This window comes from Fusarium graminearum, chromosome 2 (assembly GCF_000240135.3).
Source record: "Fusarium graminearum PH-1 chromosome 2, whole genome shotgun sequence".
NCBI lineage: Eukaryota > Fungi > Ascomycota > Sordariomycetes > Hypocreales > Nectriaceae > Fusarium > Fusarium graminearum.
In genome coordinates this window covers 6,868,827-6,889,585 of record NC_026475.1, presented here as the reverse complement: position 1 = coordinate 6,889,585, position 20,759 = coordinate 6,868,827, and the positions used below count along the sequence as shown (strand labels likewise).

The window sequence follows — 20,759 nt, the reverse complement described above, 5'->3', positions numbered from 1 at the left end:
CAGAAGCGCTACAAGCTGAAATACTTCGGTGTTCCCGTCTCAGCCGCATTAAAAGCTTAGGCAGCGATGCATTATCCAACTCTTGAGGCTCAAAGCCACCAATAATATCATGCCACATCCAGCCAAGGGGATCACGCCAAGGACGATCTTCCGTTGATGATGTGATAGCGAATTATGGTAAATTGTCCTCGCTGCCTTGAATTGCATTCACAACTTATATTTAATGGTAGTAGTGGCACAGAAGCTAGAACTATTCAACAAGTCTTAGTTGCCACCAACCCGACCAACATTATGACCATGGGTGAAACCGACCACTCAAGCGCGTCATCTGAACAGGACGATCCATCGAACCAGTGCCCAGATGCGAAAAGCTCTCCATATCGAACTCCGGAAACTGGCTCTGTCTCCACTGGGGACCTACCAAAGACTCCGTTATCGGCCCACCCTAGTACTCACATCCATTCGGACTCGACAACACTCGAAAATATCAAGCCTGGCGAAGCCCAGGCCGTTGCAGACAGTATTGCAAACCTCTTTGTTGAAGCAGTTGCGTCTCGACTGTCGAAACTGAAGAGCCTTGAAGAGGATGCCAATCAAACAGTCAAACACGACCAAGATGAGAGCAGCAAAGACTCTCATAGTTCTGAGGAGAAAGACAACCACGAGAACAACGATGACAGTGATAAAGAGGACAATAGTGAGAAGGACGAAGAAAAGGAATTGAAATGGACGGAGGACGATTCTCTTCTATTGAAAGAGGAAGACTTCGAATCAATTGCCGATAAGTCGCTCTCACAGATTGAATGGTCTCGACGAAAGCGAGAAGAGAGCCAGCAAAACGAACCCCTAGATCGTGTCATGTGTATGATCGGCCACGAAGAAGTCAAGGCTTATTTCCTATCTATCATGGATAAAATATTTTTTTTTGAAGAGCTGGAATAACAACTTGAATGATTGGAGCTTTGACATCGTACTCAAGGGTGTCTACGAACCAGGTATATCTGCGACTCTTTCAACAAACTCGTGGGCTATTCTGGAAGGCCTAACAGAAGGCAGTAAGAAATAGAATCGCGCAGCTCTATGCAGAGTTTTTGCACAGCGTCGGTGTCGTTCACAGCCGTCAATTCGCCATCAAGCCAGGACTCCATGGCTACAGTAAGATTAACAAACCCGATGTCTTGAGCAGTGTTGACGATATAGGTTGTCTTTTTCTCTAATGCTGATAAAATTGATCAAGAGTCAGAGATAGAAGAGATCATGAGAGTCGCAAAGAAGCCTGAATTTCGGACCGTGACCATCCTTTCATACGAGGTACTGGGTAACAGCTCGAAAGAGGCGCTGGACGTCAACGAGGAACCAAAACGCCGCTTCTCGAACCGTCTAATAGTCGATGACTACGGAGAAAAAGAAACAATCAAGTTCATGAAAATACTGTGTAGAAGCAAACCAGAATACAGGTTCGAATCCGATGATGTACTCGAAATCCTGGCTCAGCAGATACATAAGCGCCAATGTGGGGACCAGTTTAAAAACCCAAACACACTTCCACGGGAGATTGAGAAAGTTTGGAAGAAGAGCCAAGCACGGGTACAGGACGCTTGGTATAGTTGGGCCAAAACACACTCCCCTGGTGATGGTCATGAGTTTCCAGCCGAAGGGGACAATCGCGACGAGATCATCCTTGTCGATATCCTGGAGAGACCACCAGCACCAGAGGTTGAGGACTCCAGAGTTGACAGTCCAGCTTGGAAGAGCCTCCAGCAGCTAGTAGGGCTGAAGTCTGTCAAAGAGAAGCTAGAACTTATATTCGACATGGCAGTGTATAACAAGCACCAGGAGAAACACGGACGTCAACCCCTGGCCACAACTTATAATCGCTGTTTTCTTGGCTCTCCTGGAGTTGGCAAGACCACTGTTGCAGAACTCTACGCAAAGATGCTCAGCGAACTAGGGATCATCTCTTGGGGACACATTATAACTAAACGGGCCTCTGATTTAATTAGCGTGTACATCGGAGGGTCAGAGGCCAGAACGACGAGAGCACTTGACGAGGCAAAGGGTGGCGTATTGATAATTGATGACGCACACTTGCTATATCAGGACCCGTCACGCAATGAATCCCCCGACTCGTTCCGAAATGGTATCATAGACACATTGGTTGCCAATATATCGGGCACCGCGAACGAAGACCGCTGCGTTATTTTGTGCGGATATGCGGAAATGATGGAGGCCATGTTTCTCAGGACAAACCCAGGATTACAGAGACGGTTTCCGATAGAGAACTCTCTGCATTTTGAGAACTATGACGAAGAGCAGCTCCATCAGATTCTGAAGCAGAAGATGGAAAGAGACAATCTTATCGCAACAGATGAAGCAGACGTCGTTGCTCGAGAGACCTTGAGCAGGATGAGTAGGAGACCAAACTTTGGAAACGGAGGTGATGTAGAAAATCTGCTGTCTCGGGCGAAGGTTCATCGTATCACAAGGTTGAAAGGCTCGAATATCGACTTCGCCGACTTTCACAAGCAGGCCCTTCAGCCCCAGGACTTTGATCCCGATTTCGACAGGCCTCGCAGAGCTGACGAGCACCGAAACTCTCTGTTCCAGGACTTTGTGGGCTTTGACAGTATTATTGGTCAATTCCGGGGGTACCAAAAGATGGCAGACGGGATGCGACGATGCGGAGTTGATCCAAAGTCGTTTATCCCCTGGACATTTATCTTCAGTGGACCTCCCGGAACTGGCAAGACGTAAGTAATCGCTAAACTACAGTAAGATATACATATTTGCTAATAAGGAAGATAGGACAACAGCTAGAAAGGTAGGCAGGCTGTTTTACGATATGGGCTTTATCTCGTCAAGCACGGTCGTAACGTGTTCTGTTACCAACCTTATAGGCCGGTACATAGGTCATACAGGTCCTAAAGTCATCGATCAATTCGAACGGGGACTTGGCAAAGTGCTCTTTATCGATGAAGCATACCGGTTGGTAGGAGACTCCTTCCACCAGGATGCTGTTGGGGAGATCGTTGATGCGATGACCAACCCTCGATACGCCCATAACATGATAATCATTCTAGCTGGTTACAGTACAGAGATCGAAACACTCCTAGAGGCCAACCCAGGTTTGCGGAGCAGATTCCGTACCATCATCAATTTTCCTCACATGTCACCAGAACATTGCCTGCATCTTCTGTCAAAGTTACTGGCAAAGGTCAATATTAGTATTCCGAAGTTGGCCATTCAACCAAATACTCAAGAAAACACCATGCTAATACGGGCATTGACACAATTGACGGCGACAAAAGGCTGGGCCAGTGGGCGTGATATTGAGACCCTGAGCGAAAAGATTGCCGGGCATGTATTCACTAAGGTGGGTGAATCTGACAATGTTTATGAACCTGGCACGCTCCAAGTTTCTTTCGAAGAACTGATGGACTCTTTGGGAGCTATGGTCAAGGAAAGGGGAGCTATTTGGACGACAGAGGGTAAGAACTACCTGGAACAAACGAAGCGGCAGCAGCGTTCTAGTACAATTATAGGTTAGGGGGTAGTCCACTGGGCAGTATATTAAATTTAGACGAGAGTGGAAATAGAATAGTTAGTGGCCCCATCCTCCATCCTCCTTCAGCCACAGAGATAACCCCCTTTTTTTCCCACTGATGCCAGCATCATAGCCACTACAGCACTGCTAAGCATTTCTATTACAACGAAGGGCACTAGAGAAGGGCCCAACAGCACCCATATCAAATCCAACAGTCTTTCCAAGCACATAGGTTGCAAGTTAACGTCATCCTGAAGTTTGATGACTTGTGATTATGATGCTGAAGGTGAATCTGGAACATTGACCCATTGGACCTTTTTCTTGGTCTTGTCACCCTTCGTCTCGGTTTTGGAATCCTTGGAAGAGGGGCTGTCTGGTTTCTTTTCCTTGTCTGTGTCGTTAGTCTTTTTCAAGATTCCTTTCTTCTCATCAGTTGGGGTATCCATAGTGATAAACTTGTATCTGTCGTGTCTCTTATTCCAGATTGCAGCGTAGATTCAATGATATCAATGTTCGTGGTGAGTTGATGCTTGTGTAACTGGTAGCTTGGTATCATGCTATTCGTGTTTAGTTATAGCTTGTGGCTTGCGATTTACTCATTACCCCGTACTGGGCATTTGTGTGATACGGTACGGGGGCTGAGACTCTGAATATTAATCAGTTTGACGGCACATGCAATTGTTCATGGATCACGTGATAGTCGTGAATCAAGTCACTTATGTGCTTCTGCCGAGTTGTCAATCACGATCTACCTGATACAGTACTAAACTAGTGCGTCACACGAGACGTTCAGGCACCTTTCGCTATCACTGCGTTCGATGGTAGTATATATATTGCTATTACGGCTTCTCTAGTACATACGACCAAAGGTAGTGGAAAATACGGGATCCCGTCCGCTCTCCCATAGTCAAGCCACTAACCGGCGGATTAGTAGTTGGGTCGGTGACGACCAGCGAATCCCCGCTGTTGTATGTTTTTTTTTTTTTGCAGAGTCCTCTTTTTGGCATCTAGCGCAACCTCTTCGCCGCCCATCTAGCACCAGTTAGTGTTACCTCATCCTCTGTTTTCCTTCAGCTACAGAGATAACCCGGTAATAACCCCTGTTTTTCCCACTGATGCCTAGACCGGACTTTGATAGCGCACTCCAAGCGTCAATCCCAAGCGACATAATTGGCTCAGTGGTGCAATCGGGTGTTCCTTCATTGGGGAACGGCCGAGCGTGAATATGGTACATATTCACGCTCATCCACGATGTCGAACTTGACTTTCCTTCCTCATTCCCTCTCTTCGCCAAATAAACATCAACCATGAAGATCACCAACGCCATTCTGCCTCTCCTCGCCTCTCAGGCGGCGGCTCAGGTCATCGATATCCAGATTGGCGACACCGCGGCGCTTGGTCTTATGCGACAGGCCGCTCAAGCTGAAAAGAGTGGTGACCATGCTCGCGCTGCCGACCTCAGAGAGCTATTGAGTAAATCGCGTAGTTCTTCCCGAGATAGAACTCAGTGGAAGATTGAGTGTTCCGTCAGCTCCAACATCAACGCAGAAATTTACGTCGTTCCCGACCCTTCACGCGCTCCCAAAGAGCTCGCCTGGGCGATGGATTACCTCGACAAATACTGGACTACCGACGATGGTGGTGAACTTCCCTATCCCGGCGACTTCGAACGTTTTATGCACTCCGACGGCTTCAGAATCCTTCGCACTGACTACAAGGATCTGCCCTGGGCTGTTCGCAAGTATCGAGAGGAGCTTCTTAAAGAGGGTACCAAAATGGAGCGCAAGTTTATCGCCGAGTTGGACGGAGTAGCCTTCTTTGCGCCTGGCGTTGTGACTTGGTTGGCACCTCTGTTTGCAGGAAGCGATGTCAAGCCTGGCCAGAATGCTTGCGAGGGTAAGTGATTTTCAATGATACAAAGGGCAGAACTAACAGACTATAGACGAAATTGTTGACTTTAACAACTGGGGTAAGAAGAAGACTGGATCTGAGGATGTCAAGTTCTCATTCAACTATGGCGGTAAAATGCAAGTTGGAAACTCTATTGTCATCCAAGTAAACGCAAAGAAGTCTGTGAAGCAAGAGCCTGCGGGAAAGACGGAGGAGGCGATCAAGAAGGCAGTCAAGGATGAGGACGAGGCTGCTGAGCTGTAATGGAAGCTGAAAGTAATCATTGCTATCTCTTATCGCATAGTTACGCCAACTGAAGTCTATTTTCGGCCAGTAACCTAAGACAGCTTGATGCTAGACAAGGCGGAAAAGTGGATTGCTGTCAGAACTTCGAATTGTGCAGTATTGCTTTGCTTTGTCAGGGCGAGTAAGCCTATGAGGAGCTCTGTTCAGGGCACGCCACCAGTCAATTGGAACATATTTCCATTGTCTCTTTCCTTGCTGAATGGTCAAACACGCTACAACTAATACAAATTGTGCAAAAATTCATGGGCAGCACAGCTACAGGGTCCCATGGTGCGAGGCGAATGCATTCCAGCGCAGAGGTCAAGAGATCGTCGCGAGCGACGTCTTGGCACTTGACATCTTACATTTGGGAGCGGTCAGACCGTAATGCGACCCCGGCAATAGAGTCTAGCCATTAGTATCACTTCTACAGCATTACAGCGATGTCGTGTCACCATTTATTGACTCTATGATCATTGAATCAGCTATCCCAAAGCCCTCGTTTTACGTACAACACACTTTCGATAAAACATGGACTATTTGTGTGCCGTAGTGAATGAGGATGGCCACTGTAGCTTTCTTAGCGTATAAGCATGTCTCAGTGCCTGGCAAGCTTGGCATGGCTTTCTCTCAACCAAACACAGAATCTCAACAGAGCACCCGTGTCACTTTGCATAACTTTAATGCAAAGGATGAAAAGCCAGACTCTCCCATTTCTAGTCCCACAATTACATTCATAATCTACCCGCTTCCGCCCATCAATGACGATGCTGTCCAAGCTACCACAGCCACTGATAGTGCGGTGATCATTAGCTCATCCATCGCTTGCGTGTATCTCTGTACTACAAACACTATTTGTTCTGCCCTCCTTTCTAGACGCGTCTTCAATTTTGTCTTCTCACGATCTACCTATTTTGACGCGTCAGAAATAGCATCGAGAAACCATGGCACCAAGCATAGATAGCCTGTCGCAGACAGGCACTACGACTACGATTGTTCGGCCGCGGAAACAGATACCAATTGAAGCTCCAGAGCTCACGACCAAGGACAAGATCTTGACCGATGCGGACGTTTGGGGTCGTGCAGGACTTGGGCGGTCGTGGCTACGTTCTCTCGTTGGAGCTTCGCCGCTGTTTCTTGCGCCAATCGGGTCGATATCTATCTTCATCACGCTCGTTCAGTACGAAGGATCCTTCTCACTCTTTGCAGACGCAGTAAAGGAATACGGCTTCTGGAACATCTGCGCGCAGTACGGGCCTCAAATCACCATCAAGGGCATTGCGGCAGTGATTTGCTGGCTCGCTGTTCAGGCAGTTTTGTACATCTATCTCCCGGGAGAAAACCACCAGGGACAGCTCACGCCAGCTGGATATCTTCTCGACTACAAGATCAATGGCCTCTCAGCCTGGATCGTGACGCATCTCTTGTATGGCGGTCTCAGCTGGTTTGGGATTCTGGACCCCGGCTTCATACCCCGCAACTGGAGTAGTTTGATTGGGGCCATGAACTTAGCTGGCTTCCTCATCTCGGCACTTGCTTTTGTCAAAGCGTACGTGGTGCCATGTCATCCAGAGGATAGAAAGTTCAGTGGTACGTTTTCAGACTGAAGCTTTCGTTAGCAAACTCTAACTAAAGAATCAGGATCCCTTTTATATGATTTCTTCATGGGAATTGAGTTAAATCCGCGGCTGGGCGATAAATTTGACCTCAAATTGTTCAGCAACGGTAGAGCTGGAATGATGGTGTGGACTTTGATGTAGGTTGGCTGCTACACCCTTTCCGCATTCGTTTACTCACATGTGATCCAGAGACTTCTCCAACATGGCTTATCAGTACCAAAATCAGGGGTACGTTGAGCCGTCACTAATTCTCGTGACAGCGCTTCAGACGCTCTATGTGCTAGATTTCTTCATCAATGAATCTTGGTACCTTCGGACAATCGACATTGCTCATGATCACTTTGGCATGTATCTGATCTGGGGCTGCTTTTGCTTTCTGCCAACAACATACACGATACAGGGGCAATACCTTGGTCTGTACCCATCATCAGCCTCGACTCCCTACCTGGCATTCTTCTTTTCCCTTGGAGTAGCAGGCTATGTGCTCTTCCGCGTTGTCAATCATCAAAAAGATATGGTCCGACGAACAGGGGGGGAATGCACCATCTGGGGCAAGCCGGCCGAGTGCATCTCAGCGCGATTCCGAACCTCGGACGGTAGACAGCACACGAGCTTGTTGCTCTGCAGCGGCTTCTGGGGCTGGTCTCGTCACGCAAACTACGTAGGGGACTTGTTACTCAGTTTTAGTACGTGTGCACTGGTCGGTAGCACAAAGGCTGTGGTGTGGTGGTATGCTGTCTGGATGCTTGCGTTGCTTATCCATCGGTGCATGCGTGATGAGAAGAGGTGCTCGGTAAAATACGGAGCCGCCTGGACTGAGTACTGCAAGCGCGTTCCTTGGCGATTCATTCCTGGTATCTGGTAAAATGGAGAGTGTTGTGGGAACTTCATTCCGCAAGGGAGGGTAACCAACATACATTACGGATAGAAGGCAATCTTTGTACTCGAAGACTCCATAGACTTGAGATTTATTTCTAGACCAAATAGATATGAAGAAATCGTGTTGCAGGTATGTTCTCCATACAGCTTCTCAGCTCAAGTCAGACCTCGGGACTCTTCGAGTCTCATCAAAGACATTTGGCTGTCTTTGGGACATGCATGAGGCGTCACACTAGCCACCAACGCAATGCGTTTATACGCGTTGTTATGTCGCACAAATACTCACCGTACTTTCATTATCTTCCAATGTCTCAGTGAAAGAAGCAATATAACGTCTTGGCATGGGGGTTCAACAGCGCCCACCAACGAATATGTGCATGTTTCCAGTGGTCATCCGATACTGTCTTGCACGAGTACATCCAGTTGGTGCGAGGGCATCGGCCCTATATCCTAGGAGTACATCAGTGAATTTTTGCCTCTCCCATTGCCTCTCAATTTCCTCAAAACACATTTCTCCTTTCACTCGCAAGTGAACCTATCGGACGCAATGCAAAGGCACGATAAAATTGTGGAGGACGTCTCCATGAGGATACGCGACCTTCACAAACTTGGACAGCCATATCGAATATCACATGGCTCTTCGAGCAGTACCCGACCCCGTCATTCACCAAACACCAACGTCATCGATATAAGCATGTTATCTCAGGTCATTTCTGTCGACACAGAGAAAAACACATGTCTCGTTGAGCCCAACGTACCGATGGATCGACTAGTCGAGGCAACAATGCCATACGGTCTTATACCTCCAGTTGTGATGGAATTCCCTGGAATCACAGCAGGCGGCGGTTACTCGGGAACATCAGGGGAAAGCAGCTCTTTTCGGCATGGGTTCTTCAACGAGACGATCAACTTTGTGGAGATGATTCTCGGCAATGGAGATGTCGTGAGGGCATCGTCCGAAGAACGAGAAGATTTGTTCTACGGTGCAGCGGGCGCAGCAGGTACTTTGGGCGTTACAACGTTGCTCGAGATCCGACTTGTTCAGGCCCGAAAATTCGTGAAAACAACCTATCACCGAGTTGACAGTGTTGCCTCTGCGGTTTCAGAGACAAAGAGATATTGCGGGGTTCCAGATACTGACTACGTTGATGCAATTCTCTTTTCAAAAGACCATGGCGTTGTCATCACAGGACAACTTACCGACCACAAAACTTCCGAGTCCCATCTTGCCACCTTCAGCAATGCTGCAGATCCCTGGTTCTATCTTCACGTACAGGAAAAGACGAAAAATCTTCTGCCATCATCGAACATCACTGAGTATATCCCACTCGGCGAATATCTCTTTCGTTATGATAGAGCTGCCTTTTGGGTAGGACGCCAGGGCTATACTTATTTCAAGTTTATACCATTCAACCGATTTTTCCGATGGCTTTTGGACGACTATTCTCATACCAGAACACTGTATCACGCTCTCCATGCAAGTTGTATTTCAGAACAATTTGTCGTTCAAGATCTTGCACTCCCATATGACACGGCTGAAGAATTCATCAACTGGGTCGATTTTGAACTCGGCATATGGCCTCTGTGGCTGTGTCCGCTAAAGGAAGCCAGGATGCCTACCTTCCATCCTGTTACTACCAGCATGGAAAATCCTGGGGTTGGCGATGGCGAAGTCGATATGTCGCAGCCTATGCTCAATATTGGCGTCTGGGGTTGGGGTCCACGAAATGCCGAGGAATTCAAGGCTAAAAACCGCGGTCTTGAGAAGAAGTTGGCTGGCTTGAGAGGTCGAAAGTGGCTGTATGCCCATGCATACTACACCGAGGAGAAGTTCTGGGAATTGTACGATCATTCTTGGTATCGGAAATTGAGGGAACGTTATTTTGCAACGACCCTTCCGACAGTTTACGACAAAGTCAAACAGCCTGAGAGGGGACTGGATGGTCAGGCTGGGGGCGAAAGATGGAGTTGGAAGTCTCTATGGAGCAAATGGCCAATTGGAGGCCTTTATGGAATGTACATGGCTTTTAATTCTGGAGATATAAGTCTCCATAGACAGACTACATGGAAGTACAAGAGCGAGTAGGCTTCTGTTGTAATACGACCCGAAAAGTTAAAAAAAAACAAAAAAAAAAACCGATCAAGTCAGTTTCTATTATACATTGTACTCTTAGATAAACAACCGAGACTTTTATCCTGTTAGGCAGCAGATTTCATTGGGACCTTTGTCGGGTTTCGTTTTTGGCAAGGTAGGCTCAGCCTCATGAGCTGTCGTATCACCATGACTTTGAATACACTCGCTGACTTGCATGATGATATCCGTGCACATGGTGTCAATCGAGAACAAGGCTCTGGGGACAAGGACTGGATAAAACGCCCGAATACCCTTCCGGTCCTCTTGGTACAACTTGTTTCATTACCCACCAGCCTGGAATACACCTCACCGCAAACATGGGAGCAATCAGATTTCGATACCTAGACAAGTTCTCTTGTCAGGATGATATTTTTGAGCAACTTCTCATTACAGCGGAATCGGAGTTAACGAATTTCAAGATTTCCTGAACGTGCTACAGGATGGAAAAGAAGGCGACAAGAGCGACATATACATATCAAACTGGAGCTTTGGGCAATTGGTCGCTGTTTGCGTCTGGTTTCCCACCATCTTGAAGTTTTTTTGTCTCAATGTTGGTAAGTCCAGACGCGTTCTTTATGTGCATTATTTCGCAGGCTAACTAGTTTGTTAATGTAGGTGGTATCCTACCAAGCTTACGAAAGCGAGTGGGTGACATGATCGAAATTACATATCGTATAGAGAATGAGCGACCTGGCAGTGATGTCGCCTTGGAGAGTCTCATACCCTCAGGGTCGAGCGACAGACGCGGTACTCATGATATGGAGAGTAACAGATCGACCTCCCGAAGATCGTGGGAGAGAATAGATAACTAGTTAGTCTAGTCGTCTGGTAAAGGATACTCGAGAACACTCTATTAAAATGAATGATCATGGGATAGGTAGTGCGCGTGACCGACCGAGTCATTGATCGTATTCAATCAGGAGTCAATTAATTTGCCAGCCTTGAGAAAAGAGCAACTGCAAAGTAGTACTTTTGATTCCTCGTGTTGGATCAAGCTCTGAGATTATGATAGCTGGAGTACATGACTTATTTGGAAAGGCTGGATATTAACCCTAGGCGTCCAAAAGTGCCATCAGTCTGGGGGCACGTTCCCCTTCGCTCGGTTATCAGGAAGGTGCTGCGACGATCCATCAATCTAGACCTCACGCAAAGCGGGACAGATGTCCATGGTCGTATCCAACGTTTCCCAGTACAGAAGAATAAGATTGTCTGGTCAAGCATATCACAAAAGCCATGAGGGTATAGGGTAATATTAAACTACAGTATAGAACTTTCTTGGTCAAAGGATTACATCTGGCAGTGACCCTCGATGCATATTTAGGCCAGTGAAACTATTCAGCAACTAACTAGGTAGTTAATAAAACATAACCCAGGCCGAGAACATTGAGTGTAGAAGTTTCCTATCATCGTGATGCATTGCAAATCACTGCATGACACAAGTAGATGGAAAACACATCCACGTGGGCTCAATTTGGCGTCGTTGCATGACATCGGGGAGAATGTTCTAAGTTGCAATGGGTATCGGGTTCTGATCGGCTGTGCTATACGACGTTGCTACGGCTAGTCCTTTGGGGTCGCATTGAAATGCAGGGACAGGACTCAATTAATTTGCGGCGCTCTGTCTCGTATCGACAGAACCGCTTAACTGCTTTAAGCTTGAAATGGGCAGGGGTAAAGCCCAGCGGCGCAGTTTCCAAGAATAACTCACTCTCTGGTTGGTCGATATCCGCCGACTAACCTCCGGTAGGTTAGCCACGTTGTCCAAGTTCTTCGGGGATCTCCAGGTCTTGGGAAAATGTGGTCACACTGACTTAAAGATGTACAGACCTTGACGGCTGAAGTTGGTAGCAGACTGTCGTACTTTATTTATCACACTAATGGTGGATCGTTCTGGCCCTGGGACTAGCAGTGTCCATCAATTGACCGACTCTTGTACACTGCTACGTAGCAATAACACGATATCGTATCTCCATACGCCTGGACCCTATCAACATCACAGCTCAACGCTATGGAGCCGAAGTGCCGGTTTGATGAAGTCATGTCTATTAATATTATTCTCCAACTTCTATAAAGACTTTCTGATCAACCCACGATATCCAACGTTCTCATCATCAATCATCTCATCTTCTCAAGCATCTCAACTACCAAACACTCTTCAACTCCAACAAACAACTCTCTTCCACCTTCTCCCACACAAACAACCAAACACCAACCATCAAAATGAAGTTCACCACCTCTCTCTTCGCTCTCGCTGCCGCCACTGGCGCTGTCGCCGCTCCTTCTGCTCCCCTCGAGGCTGTCTCCATGATGGTCGCCACTCCCATGTGGACCATCGAGTCTATGCAGCGAACATGCGATAAGCCCGACACCACCTGCACATGGAACTTCAAGATCAACACCGGCAGCGGTGCCGCCACTGCTTGCAAGTACGTCGTCAAGGCTTCCAAGAACGCCTCTCAGGCCAACGGCGGCCCTGTCAAGTGCGGCACTTTCACTGTCACCTCTGGCTGGAGCGGCCAGTTCGGCCCCGACAACGGCTTCACCACTCTGTCTGTTGTCAGCAACAAGAAGCAGATCGTTTACCCCAGCTACACCGACAAGCAGGTTTCTGGTGGCAAGGTTGTCAAGCCTGACCAGAAGTACGCCCCTGCTTCTCTCCCTTAAGCGTTGGACAATTTATGGATGATGGATAGATGGGCTCTGAGTACCAGGGCAGTAATATTTAATACTGGATAATTAGACGGGTTGGATAGATGTATATACAATCTCATATGACATAAACTATTGCCCTACATTCTATTTATTTTCTTTTGTGTGATGTAGTATCCTGAAGTGATATCAACTACTAGACTAGGCTACACTGTCTGGGCCATCCAATAAGTTCGAGAAAACGTCGAATGCGAATAACGAGGCCTCGTTAATACATAGTCGCTTGCATTTATTAGTCCCTGCAGCCATCTGTGTAAACAGAGAGCAACATGGTGGGTTTCACTGTGGTACAAAGAGATGCCTAAACACAAGTGTGAGCCTTGCATCCAGAACAAGGGAGAAGAGCGAAAGCCCCTTCGTTATTCGTACAATAATGATAGACTTAAATATCTCCTCAGTAGTAGTGGTAAGCCAAGTAAATCTGGTATCATAACTATGTATGCAGGTAACAGAAAACTTGAGAGAACATAAAGGTTGTTTCATTACTAATTACTCATTACTTATTATCGTTCCATACCCTGCATTATCTTTTCGGCTCATCCTGTGAACTCTTGGGCGACCACATCGAAACGTCGGCCGGCAACCCGATGGGGTCCAGATTGGGTTCATATACTATTCTGATACTTCGTCGATGATCATTCCGCTCTGTGTCCGTCCTGTATAACGGACTTCCAGGAACATCTTCCATTTCTCTCGCTCTTTCACGCTGCATCTCGCTGTTACCTCCTTCCGAGATCCGCGGTCTCGCCGTCTTTATTTCAAGAGCTGGTGTAATAAAGCTCTTTTCTGATATGCCTCTCTTTTGACGCTTTCTGTAACAGTAGAAAAGTAGACCAGCGAGGAGAAGCATGAGACCTAGTACACCAGCGCCTGCGCCAATGCCTGCCTTTGCCTGAACGGAAAGTCCGCCCTGTGATTCTACTGTTGTAGTTTGGTCGCTAGCTGCCGCTTCAATTGTGGCGGTTGGTGCCGGAGTTGAAGTGGTGTGTGCTATAAATGAGGTGACTACTGCAGGTTCCGTAGACGGAATTGCTACAGAGCCCTCTATAGACACATCAACGGGCTTCGAGTCGATGTAGAAAAAACTACTCGTCAGAGTATTTGTATTATCCGGATCTGTCGTATTGAGAAGTCTCGCCACGAATTTCGTATCTCCGGTTTCAAAGTCTTTAGGTATCGTCCAGTAGTATGAGATATATGTGTCTGGACACTCTTTATTCCAGACTTGCCAGCTGGAGGAAGGATAGTTGAAGGTTTCGTTGGCTACGCCAAGTTAGCAAACCAAGCTAGTTTCTTAGAGGGTTGAAGAGGTTCTTACCAAATATTTGAACAGCTTGAGAGTCATTATCCGAGTCAAGTGTCCTTATCTCCAGGCTGAAGGTCTGGCTCTGATTATCGTCGATATGAATACCGCCTGTCCAGCCAAAGCCATGTGTTTCCCCGACATGCCAAGTATCGCCCTGGTTGGGAAACATAATTTCGTCGCCATTTTTGGTCAGGGATGTGGATTTGCACCATGTGTCGATCTGTTGTGGTGTTCTATTACCGTGAACCTGGCGCTTTGAGAGCCCTGTGCTCTGTTGTTGTTCGCTTCTTCGTCTCCGCGATAGCATCGTGCTAAAATCTAACGGGAAACGCATCTTGTAAATGATAGAGTTGAAGAAGCAAATAAATATTTATGGAGAAACAGACGACATCAAGAAAAGGCATCACCATGATGTTTTATAGAAACGATATGCTGTGCAGGGCATTAAATGTCCATGCTTTTTAGTGAAATAAGATGCTGTTTCAAGTCACATTCTACTTTAAGGCGCCCAATCATTGCTAGCGCATGGACCCTCGATCGATTCAGCTTGATGAATTCTGTCATGCTATTTCCAATAATACGCCGCAATTATTTCTTTTTTTATATATAATGCAGCTCTTAACAGACCAGCATTCTCAACTTTCACAGAGGTGAATACTTGTAGCAGACATGAACTTACTAGCAAGACGTTCGTGACCACCCATACAACAATACGGAGCCGCCGTGTGCTAGTCGTCTACAACAGGAGCTTGGGCCTTGGTTCGCTGCCAGAAAAGTAGAGCTTTGAAGTTTGACGTCCTCTAGCGCTGCCAGAGCATGATCTCAGCGCCTGCAAGCACTTCAATCTTAATCCTTCGATTAAAAAAGAAGAATGTGAAACCGCTAGAACATATTCTCCGCCAAATCAGTAGTTAGTGGATTTCCCATAAATAAACTTGTAACTTGCTTCATCGTCTTGACTGAGCACCAAGATTGCGTTTATTGCTAAGTCGGTAATCGGACGAAAGATCGACTTTACATGATGCTTGTGCATGTCCCTGGTCATATAACAAAGACCTTGTTAATGCGTAGGCCAACTAACCTGACTCAAGTCCTGTTTCGATAGACATACTATACAGAGCGTTCGACCTCAATGGCTGTAGTCATGCCATCAGCCCCCTGTTCATCTCCTTCAGACGGATCATCCCAACCCTCACGTTGGTCCTTGGGCAGCCTGACAAACACAATGTCGAGAGCAAGTCCCAGTAACGCTAAGCCGGCCGCAAAATACAGAGCTGCCCTATATCCTTTGGCATCATTGCCGTTGTTTGTTCCGACCTCTGTCTCAATTGTTCCCGCGAATCCTTGACCTAGACTGTTGCCGTAGAGATTGAGTGTTCCTATAAGACTACTGGCTATGCCCTGTTGGCGCCGATTGACACTGTTGCTAGCAATTACCTGTGCGGCAACGTAGACAAGATCTGGACAGAAGCCATACAGAACCATGGCGGGGAATAGCTGTGCCCAGAATGTCTGTTGAACTGGCATAGTTGCCAAAAGAATGTTCCCAACAAACGTAACTAGCACCTAAAGACCTGTCAGCATTTTCCCTCAGTGACTTCTTAAGAGACTTACACCAATGGCCATGATCCATTGCGCTGCCACACGCGGGATGAGCCATGCCGCAACGAACACGGCAAGGATAGAGCTGAGCCCGAAGGGAATGAAGTGTAGGCCTGTTTGGGTCAAAGACACTCCGCGCAGAAGTTGTTGCCAAGCCACAGAATACCAAATTCCGATTCCAAACGCCATGTAGCTCAGCAAAACGACAAAGATCAAAGCGAGAAATGTCGGAGCCTGAAAGATGCAAAGCGGCATGATGGGATCTTTGGCATAACGTTTCTCCCAGAAAAGGAATGTGGTAAAAAGGAGCACAGAAAGAATAATCAGAGCGATTTCGTAGGGAGTATTCCATCCCGCCGAAGGTGCTTGGTTGCATACTACATTAAAGAGTAAAAGACTTCCCAGCCCCAGGAAAATTCCAGGAACATCAACATGCCCTCCCTTGTCGACTGGGGTCTCCTTGGGCATGAGCAAAGTCAGCCAAACTAGGATCAAGGCGGAGACACCCGCACTGATTAAAGTTAGCCATTGTACGGACACAACATGTCCAAAGTAGAAACTCACATCAGGATGAAAAGCCACATCCAATTCACCTGGTCCATGAAAACACCAGTCATCAGTGCGCCAACCATGCCACCCAAAGGAGGCGACGCTGCAAAAAATCCCAAGACGACATTCCGCGATTGACCAGGCGGGACCATGGTGGTGATTATAGACACGGCGTTAGGCATAAAAATACCACCACCTACGCCTGTGAGAGCGCGCATGGCAATGAAGGAATCGTATGTCTTGGTAAAGGCGTTGACAAATGAGAATAGAGTAAAGATGGCGCATCCGAGAAGGCTTAGTTGCTTATGGCCATAGATGGCGCCAAGGCGACCTGTCACTAGGACGAAGGCGCCTTGTGTGAGTCTAGAAAGGATTAATGCCAATGCCATGATCGAGTCTCATTCGTTGAGGACTTGGCTTACGGGTAGGATGCCACCATCCAGTTAGCTTTCCCGGGACCGGATTCGCGCCCGAGGTCTTTGCTCAGCGCAAGACCGCCGGCGATAGTTACTGCATTGGAGACGAACTTGATGGTGCTTCAGTATATGTTTGGCATATCTTGTCTCCTCTCTATGAATGGATGGCTCACCTGAATAGTATTGGCGCACACCAACAAAGTAATGATCATTCGCCTCGTAGCTAGAGTTATTGTGAAAGCGGGATCCGCTTCAAAAACGCGTCTTCCTCCATTCTCTTGTCGCTCTGTAGCATGATGATTTCTGTTTCTATCTTCAAGAGATATGGACTCAAACGGGGCTTCAGTTAAAGTCTGCGTGGTCGCCATCTTGTATCGAGTGTTATCTCAGTGTTGCTGCGGGGGGAAATGAAAGCTGCAGGAGGCTACCTCGTCAGGTTTTATTAGACGGCATGCAGCGTCCAGTTGCAATCGCGTAAATTATTCGGTAAAATCATGCCAGCAACTACAGTGTACCGGTTACAGAACGTTTATTGGCGATCAATGTTTACATATACTTCAATATTCAACATCTAATTTTCATCGATAATGCGAATTGGTACCGTTGCAAACTTGTTGAGACAACACGCTGCCTCAATGTGTATCTAGTCTTGTGTTTCTCGAATGTGTCAGCACACTATCAATCAGGAGAGGCATGGTTCAAGACAAAACACGTAAGCCGGCATGCCAATCCCTCGCTTTTCATCCGTTACTGTTCTTCCATGAATGAGCGCAACAGACTTATGACTTACTAAACTGAGCTTATGATGACATTACCTCGACTATCTATTCGTGAGAGGCTTTTAAGTTTGATGACCCATGTTTGTGCAGGCTCGGTTCTGCTTACTGACCCCAGGCTGTGCCTACTAGGGTAAACATCCGTGGTATGACGTAGGTTCTTTGGCCTTGGCCCTGTCTATTGTAGAACATTGACATCAGTGAAACTTGCAATGTCATCAACTTTCGGCACTTGTAAGGGGGTGAATGGCCGCGGAGCTTGGGGGCAGCGGTTCGTTGGGTTCGTTTGGGAGGAAGCGAAGTCTATCTTGAACTGGGGAAGGCTATGCCGGGATGAGAATCGTGAACAGCACACATGTACTAATACTATTCTCTGAAGATATTAATAATCCCATAATGGCTTATTATAGTTGCCGCAAGTGCCACAGGTAGAAGTAGTCTCAGCTCTGGGGCAGGAAGCGAAATGCGACATTCCAGCCGTCACTGGTCCCTGAGCAAGGGGTTAAATAATGTGTCCTCATAGAGCTACAGCTATTTCAGGAAAGTATATAAGACAAGCTCCATCTCCCCTTCAACTTGTCTTTGACAACCCTCCCTGTTGATCACGACAGACGTTGGTTCCTTGCCATGGAAGTGGCCACAGGCCCTTGCCATCAGTGATGCTAAGTAAAACCTTATGTAGGCCTTTTCATTCTCTTACAGGTTGATCACGGCTTGCCCGTCCATCTGTGACGAAAAGATCAACCTGATCAAAGACTTCCCAAAGTCAAAATTAAGTCCCAAAACATGGAGGAAAATTCTCATGGCAGATCTGGCGGACTGCGGCGATGCGGCACGGCATAACATCGTACCAGCGGCGTCTCGGGCGGAACCGTGTGGAGAAGAGTTGCGGCGTATGCGGCATTTAGACTGCGGGTTTCGCTGCGGCATAAGCATCCCGACAGCTGAAAAATCATGCGACAAGATGACATGAGGAAACCGAGTTCGACACGGCTTTGTCCGGTTCCAAGAAAATAAAGATAAAAATTGTAATCAAAATCCCGTTATATATAACCCGGTTGCCAGTAGTAGTGGAAACATCCCATCCAGACATCCAGACATTACCATACAAACAAACAACAACACTCCACACACCTTTCACATTCTTATCTCTTATCTCCTCTTATCTTTATCTCTTATCTCTTATCTCTCATCACCAATCATGAAGATTCTCACCAAGCAAGAAGAAGAGGCTCACTATGCCGAGGTCCTCAAGGGCGGTATTATCGGTGGTACTCTCTTCACCGGTCTTGGTCTCGCAGGCGTTTTTGTCGCTTCCAGACGGTATCCCTCATTCCGAGGCCTGACCCTCCCCTTCAGAGCCTTCCTCGTCACTTCAACTGGTACATTCGGCGCCATTGTCAATGCGGAGCGATGGAGTATCGCCCATCAAATCGCCCTGGACCCTAAGCGCACATACAGGGACCAGGCAGCCCGCACAGCAGATCTGATCCGTGAAAATGAGACAGCATATGAGCGCTTCAAGGACTACGCCAAGGAAAACCGTTACCAGATTGTTTTCGCGTCTTGGGTGGCGTCTATGGGCATCGCTTTCGCCATCGTGAGCCGACAGCCTATGAGCACAGCCAACAAGGTTGTTCAAGCTCGTGTCTATGCCCAGGGCTTGACGCTGGCTGTGTTAATAGTGTCCGCTATCTACGAAATGAGAGATCTCAAGAACGGCGACAGCAGGTTCCAAACTGTCAGAATGGTCGACCCTAATGACCCTACCAAGGTCATTGAACAGAAGATCCACAAGGAGGACTACGAAGGCCAGGACCTCTGGAAGGGTAAGTCACCAACCCCAATGTATAGAGACGTTCCACATACTAACACTGAACAGACATGGTCGCCGCTGAAGAGCGCAGACTTGCAGCCAAGAAGCAGCCTGCAGGACATTAAGTGAAAAGGTCTATCGAAGGGGTCATTAATTGTATACATAATCGCATTGGGGGGCATACCAGGTTGGCATTATAGACGGAAACGGCGCATTGAGCTTTTCTTTGTTTTCATCCTGAGGGATTATTGAATGAGTTGAAATGAAAAGATTGAAGATTACAACCAATAACTTTACACTCGGACCATACCAAGGTTGATTAATGAAGGGACATGTCTAAGACTCCTTCGGAAGCAATTCTAATTATTCGCTAACGTCGGGACCAGTATGTGAACGAACCCAATATGCCCAATGATTCTTGAGGGGCGAATCATTATATATCAATAGTTCAACTCTCAACCCCGTGATCCACGAGGTGGTTGACGCCCTTTAGTTACCTCCCACCAGTCCCGTACTGCCTGGCGGGTGCTACTATTAGAACAGTGCATTTTGTACTTGAGGTTACTTCTGTCCCTTCCATCATTATCAGTGAAGACAACGAGGTAATCAGTCTTGCTAAAGGGGTCAAGCGTCGCCGCCTAAAAGGATGTCAGTGCCAAGAACATTACTACAGTATCATTTAGAACTTACATGTATGCTGATCTTGTTTCCAAGTTCCTTCTGGCTTTTCAAAAAGCGATTTAGACTTGGGTAGTAACCCTGGAGGTCGTGTGTCCAGCCGAGGTGGCCATTTTCAAACCCGTAAGAAACAAGAAACGAGCTGCCGTGTCCAAAAGCCACCGCTATGACTGAACCTATAGAGCTATTGTTTTTGATGCTCTTCATCGCCTTGGTGAACTTGGGCGAACAGCTGTAGATACGAAATTCGTCCCATCCGGTGTAGTAACGCTCGCCAGGGCCAGGGCCAAATGCACACAGCCTAACGGCATTGAGGCCATAAGACTTGATTTCCTTGGCCAGCTCAGGATAATGTCTTTCAAAGGTCGCAGACCATCCTTGTTTCTGTTAGTTTCTGTCTCATAGTATCAAATCTCTCAATATCTTACTCCAATTATTATTTTCATAACGAACAATCCATACTGTCCTTTGGTCGCTCACAGCTATCAAGCATGCCAGCTCCATTCGCTTCCCATCTTGGAACTCCTGAAGCTCTACTTCGTTGCTTTGCATCGTG

At 47.2% G+C, this 20,759-nt stretch overlaps 10 protein-coding genes and 1 non-coding gene across 11 annotated transcripts; 8 read left to right on the top strand and 3 right to left on the bottom strand.

Moving 5' to 3' along the window:
* Window positions 1-2,220: 2,220 nt before the first annotated feature.
* On the top strand, window positions 2,221-2,817 carry FGSG_12433 (uncharacterized protein; the record flags this gene model as incomplete). The annotated part of the gene is made up of 2 exons (XM_011323974.1): window positions 2,221-2,750; window positions 2,814-2,817. 2 exons carry the CDS (start codon window positions 2,221-2,223, stop codon window positions 2,815-2,817), a joined length of 534 nt encoding a protein of 177 aa, XP_011322276.1.
* Window positions 2,818-4,403: 1,586 nt separating this feature from the next.
* FGSG_20025 lies at window positions 4,404-4,519 on the top strand. The gene has a single exon (XR_893020.1). It is a non-coding gene; the product is annotated as a 5S ribosomal RNA (ribosomal RNA).
* Window positions 4,520-4,851: 332 nt separating this feature from the next.
* FGSG_03442 (uncharacterized protein) lies at window positions 4,852-5,698 on the top strand (the record flags this gene model as incomplete). The annotated part of the gene is made up of 2 exons (XM_011323973.1): window positions 4,852-5,440; window positions 5,487-5,698. The coding sequence occupies 2 exons, from the start codon at window positions 4,852-4,854 to the stop codon at window positions 5,696-5,698; spliced, it is 801 nt and encodes a 266-aa protein (XP_011322275.1).
* A 965-nt stretch (window positions 5,699-6,663) lies between these two features.
* On the top strand, window positions 6,664-8,203 carry FGSG_03443 (uncharacterized protein; the record flags this gene model as incomplete). Its single annotated transcript, XM_011323972.1, has 3 exons — window positions 6,664-7,309; window positions 7,361-7,475; window positions 7,528-8,203. The coding sequence occupies 3 exons, from the start codon at window positions 6,664-6,666 to the stop codon at window positions 8,201-8,203; spliced, it is 1,437 nt and encodes a 478-aa protein (XP_011322274.1).
* Window positions 8,204-8,764: 561 nt separating this feature from the next.
* Window positions 8,765-10,303, top strand: FGSG_03444 (uncharacterized protein; the record flags this gene model as incomplete). The annotated part of the gene is made up of 1 exon (XM_011323971.1): window positions 8,765-10,303. One exon carries the CDS (start codon window positions 8,765-8,767, stop codon window positions 10,301-10,303), a length of 1,539 nt encoding a protein of 512 aa, XP_011322273.1.
* Window positions 10,304-10,498: 195 nt separating this feature from the next.
* FGSG_12432 (uncharacterized protein) lies at window positions 10,499-11,163 on the top strand (the record flags this gene model as incomplete). The annotated part of the gene is made up of 3 exons (XM_011323970.1): window positions 10,499-10,618; window positions 10,791-10,905; window positions 10,967-11,163. 3 exons carry the CDS (start codon window positions 10,499-10,501, stop codon window positions 11,161-11,163), a joined length of 432 nt encoding a protein of 143 aa, XP_011322272.1.
* Window positions 11,164-12,307: 1,144 nt separating this feature from the next.
* FGSG_03445 (uncharacterized protein) lies at window positions 12,308-13,138 on the top strand. Its single transcript, XM_011323969.1, has one exon. It carries the CDS (start codon window positions 12,572-12,574, stop codon window positions 13,013-13,015), a length of 444 nt encoding a protein of 147 aa, XP_011322271.1. The 5' UTR covers window positions 12,308-12,571; the 3' UTR covers window positions 13,016-13,138.
* Window positions 13,139-13,583: 445 nt separating this feature from the next.
* Window positions 13,584-14,700, bottom strand: FGSG_03446 (uncharacterized protein; the record flags this gene model as incomplete). The annotated part of the gene is made up of 2 exons (XM_011323968.1): window positions 13,584-14,323; window positions 14,379-14,700. The coding sequence occupies 2 exons, from the start codon at window positions 14,698-14,700 to the stop codon at window positions 13,584-13,586; spliced, it is 1,062 nt and encodes a 353-aa protein (XP_011322270.1).
* Window positions 14,701-15,476: 776 nt separating this feature from the next.
* On the bottom strand, window positions 15,477-17,301 carry FGSG_03447 (uncharacterized protein; the record flags this gene model as incomplete). The annotated part of the gene is made up of 5 exons (XM_011323967.1): window positions 15,477-15,878; window positions 15,981-16,479; window positions 16,533-16,880; window positions 16,940-17,043; window positions 17,107-17,301. The coding sequence occupies 5 exons, from the start codon at window positions 17,299-17,301 to the stop codon at window positions 15,477-15,479; spliced, it is 1,548 nt and encodes a 515-aa protein (XP_011322269.1).
* Window positions 17,302-18,809: 1,508 nt separating this feature from the next.
* Window positions 18,810-19,796, top strand: FGSG_03448 (uncharacterized protein). The gene is made up of 2 exons (XM_011323966.1): window positions 18,810-19,538; window positions 19,592-19,796. Exons 1-2 carry the CDS (start codon window positions 18,911-18,913, stop codon window positions 19,648-19,650), a joined length of 687 nt encoding a protein of 228 aa, XP_011322268.1. The 5' UTR covers window positions 18,810-18,910; the 3' UTR covers window positions 19,651-19,796.
* A 184-nt stretch (window positions 19,797-19,980) lies between these two features.
* Window positions 19,981-20,755, bottom strand: FGSG_12431 (uncharacterized protein; the record flags this gene model as incomplete). Its single annotated transcript, XM_011323965.1, has 3 exons — window positions 19,981-20,163; window positions 20,216-20,587; window positions 20,657-20,755. 3 exons carry the CDS (start codon window positions 20,753-20,755, stop codon window positions 19,981-19,983), a joined length of 654 nt encoding a protein of 217 aa, XP_011322267.1.
* Window positions 20,756-20,759: the final 4 nt, after the last annotated feature.

Bases quoted from the DNA above. Each gene is read 5' to 3' on its own strand.
- FGSG_03445 (XM_011323969.1), top strand. From the start codon at position 12,572: ATGAAGTTCACCACCTCTCTCTTCGCTCTCGCTGCCGCCACTGGCGCT.
- FGSG_03448 (XM_011323966.1), top strand. From the start codon at position 18,911: ATGAAGATTCTCACCAAGCAAGAAGAAGAGGCTCACTATGCCGAGGTC. The intron at 19,539-19,591 runs GTAAGTCACCAA...AACACTGAACAG, and splicing joins AGGCCAGGACCTCTGGAAGG to ACATGGTCGCCGCTGAAGAG.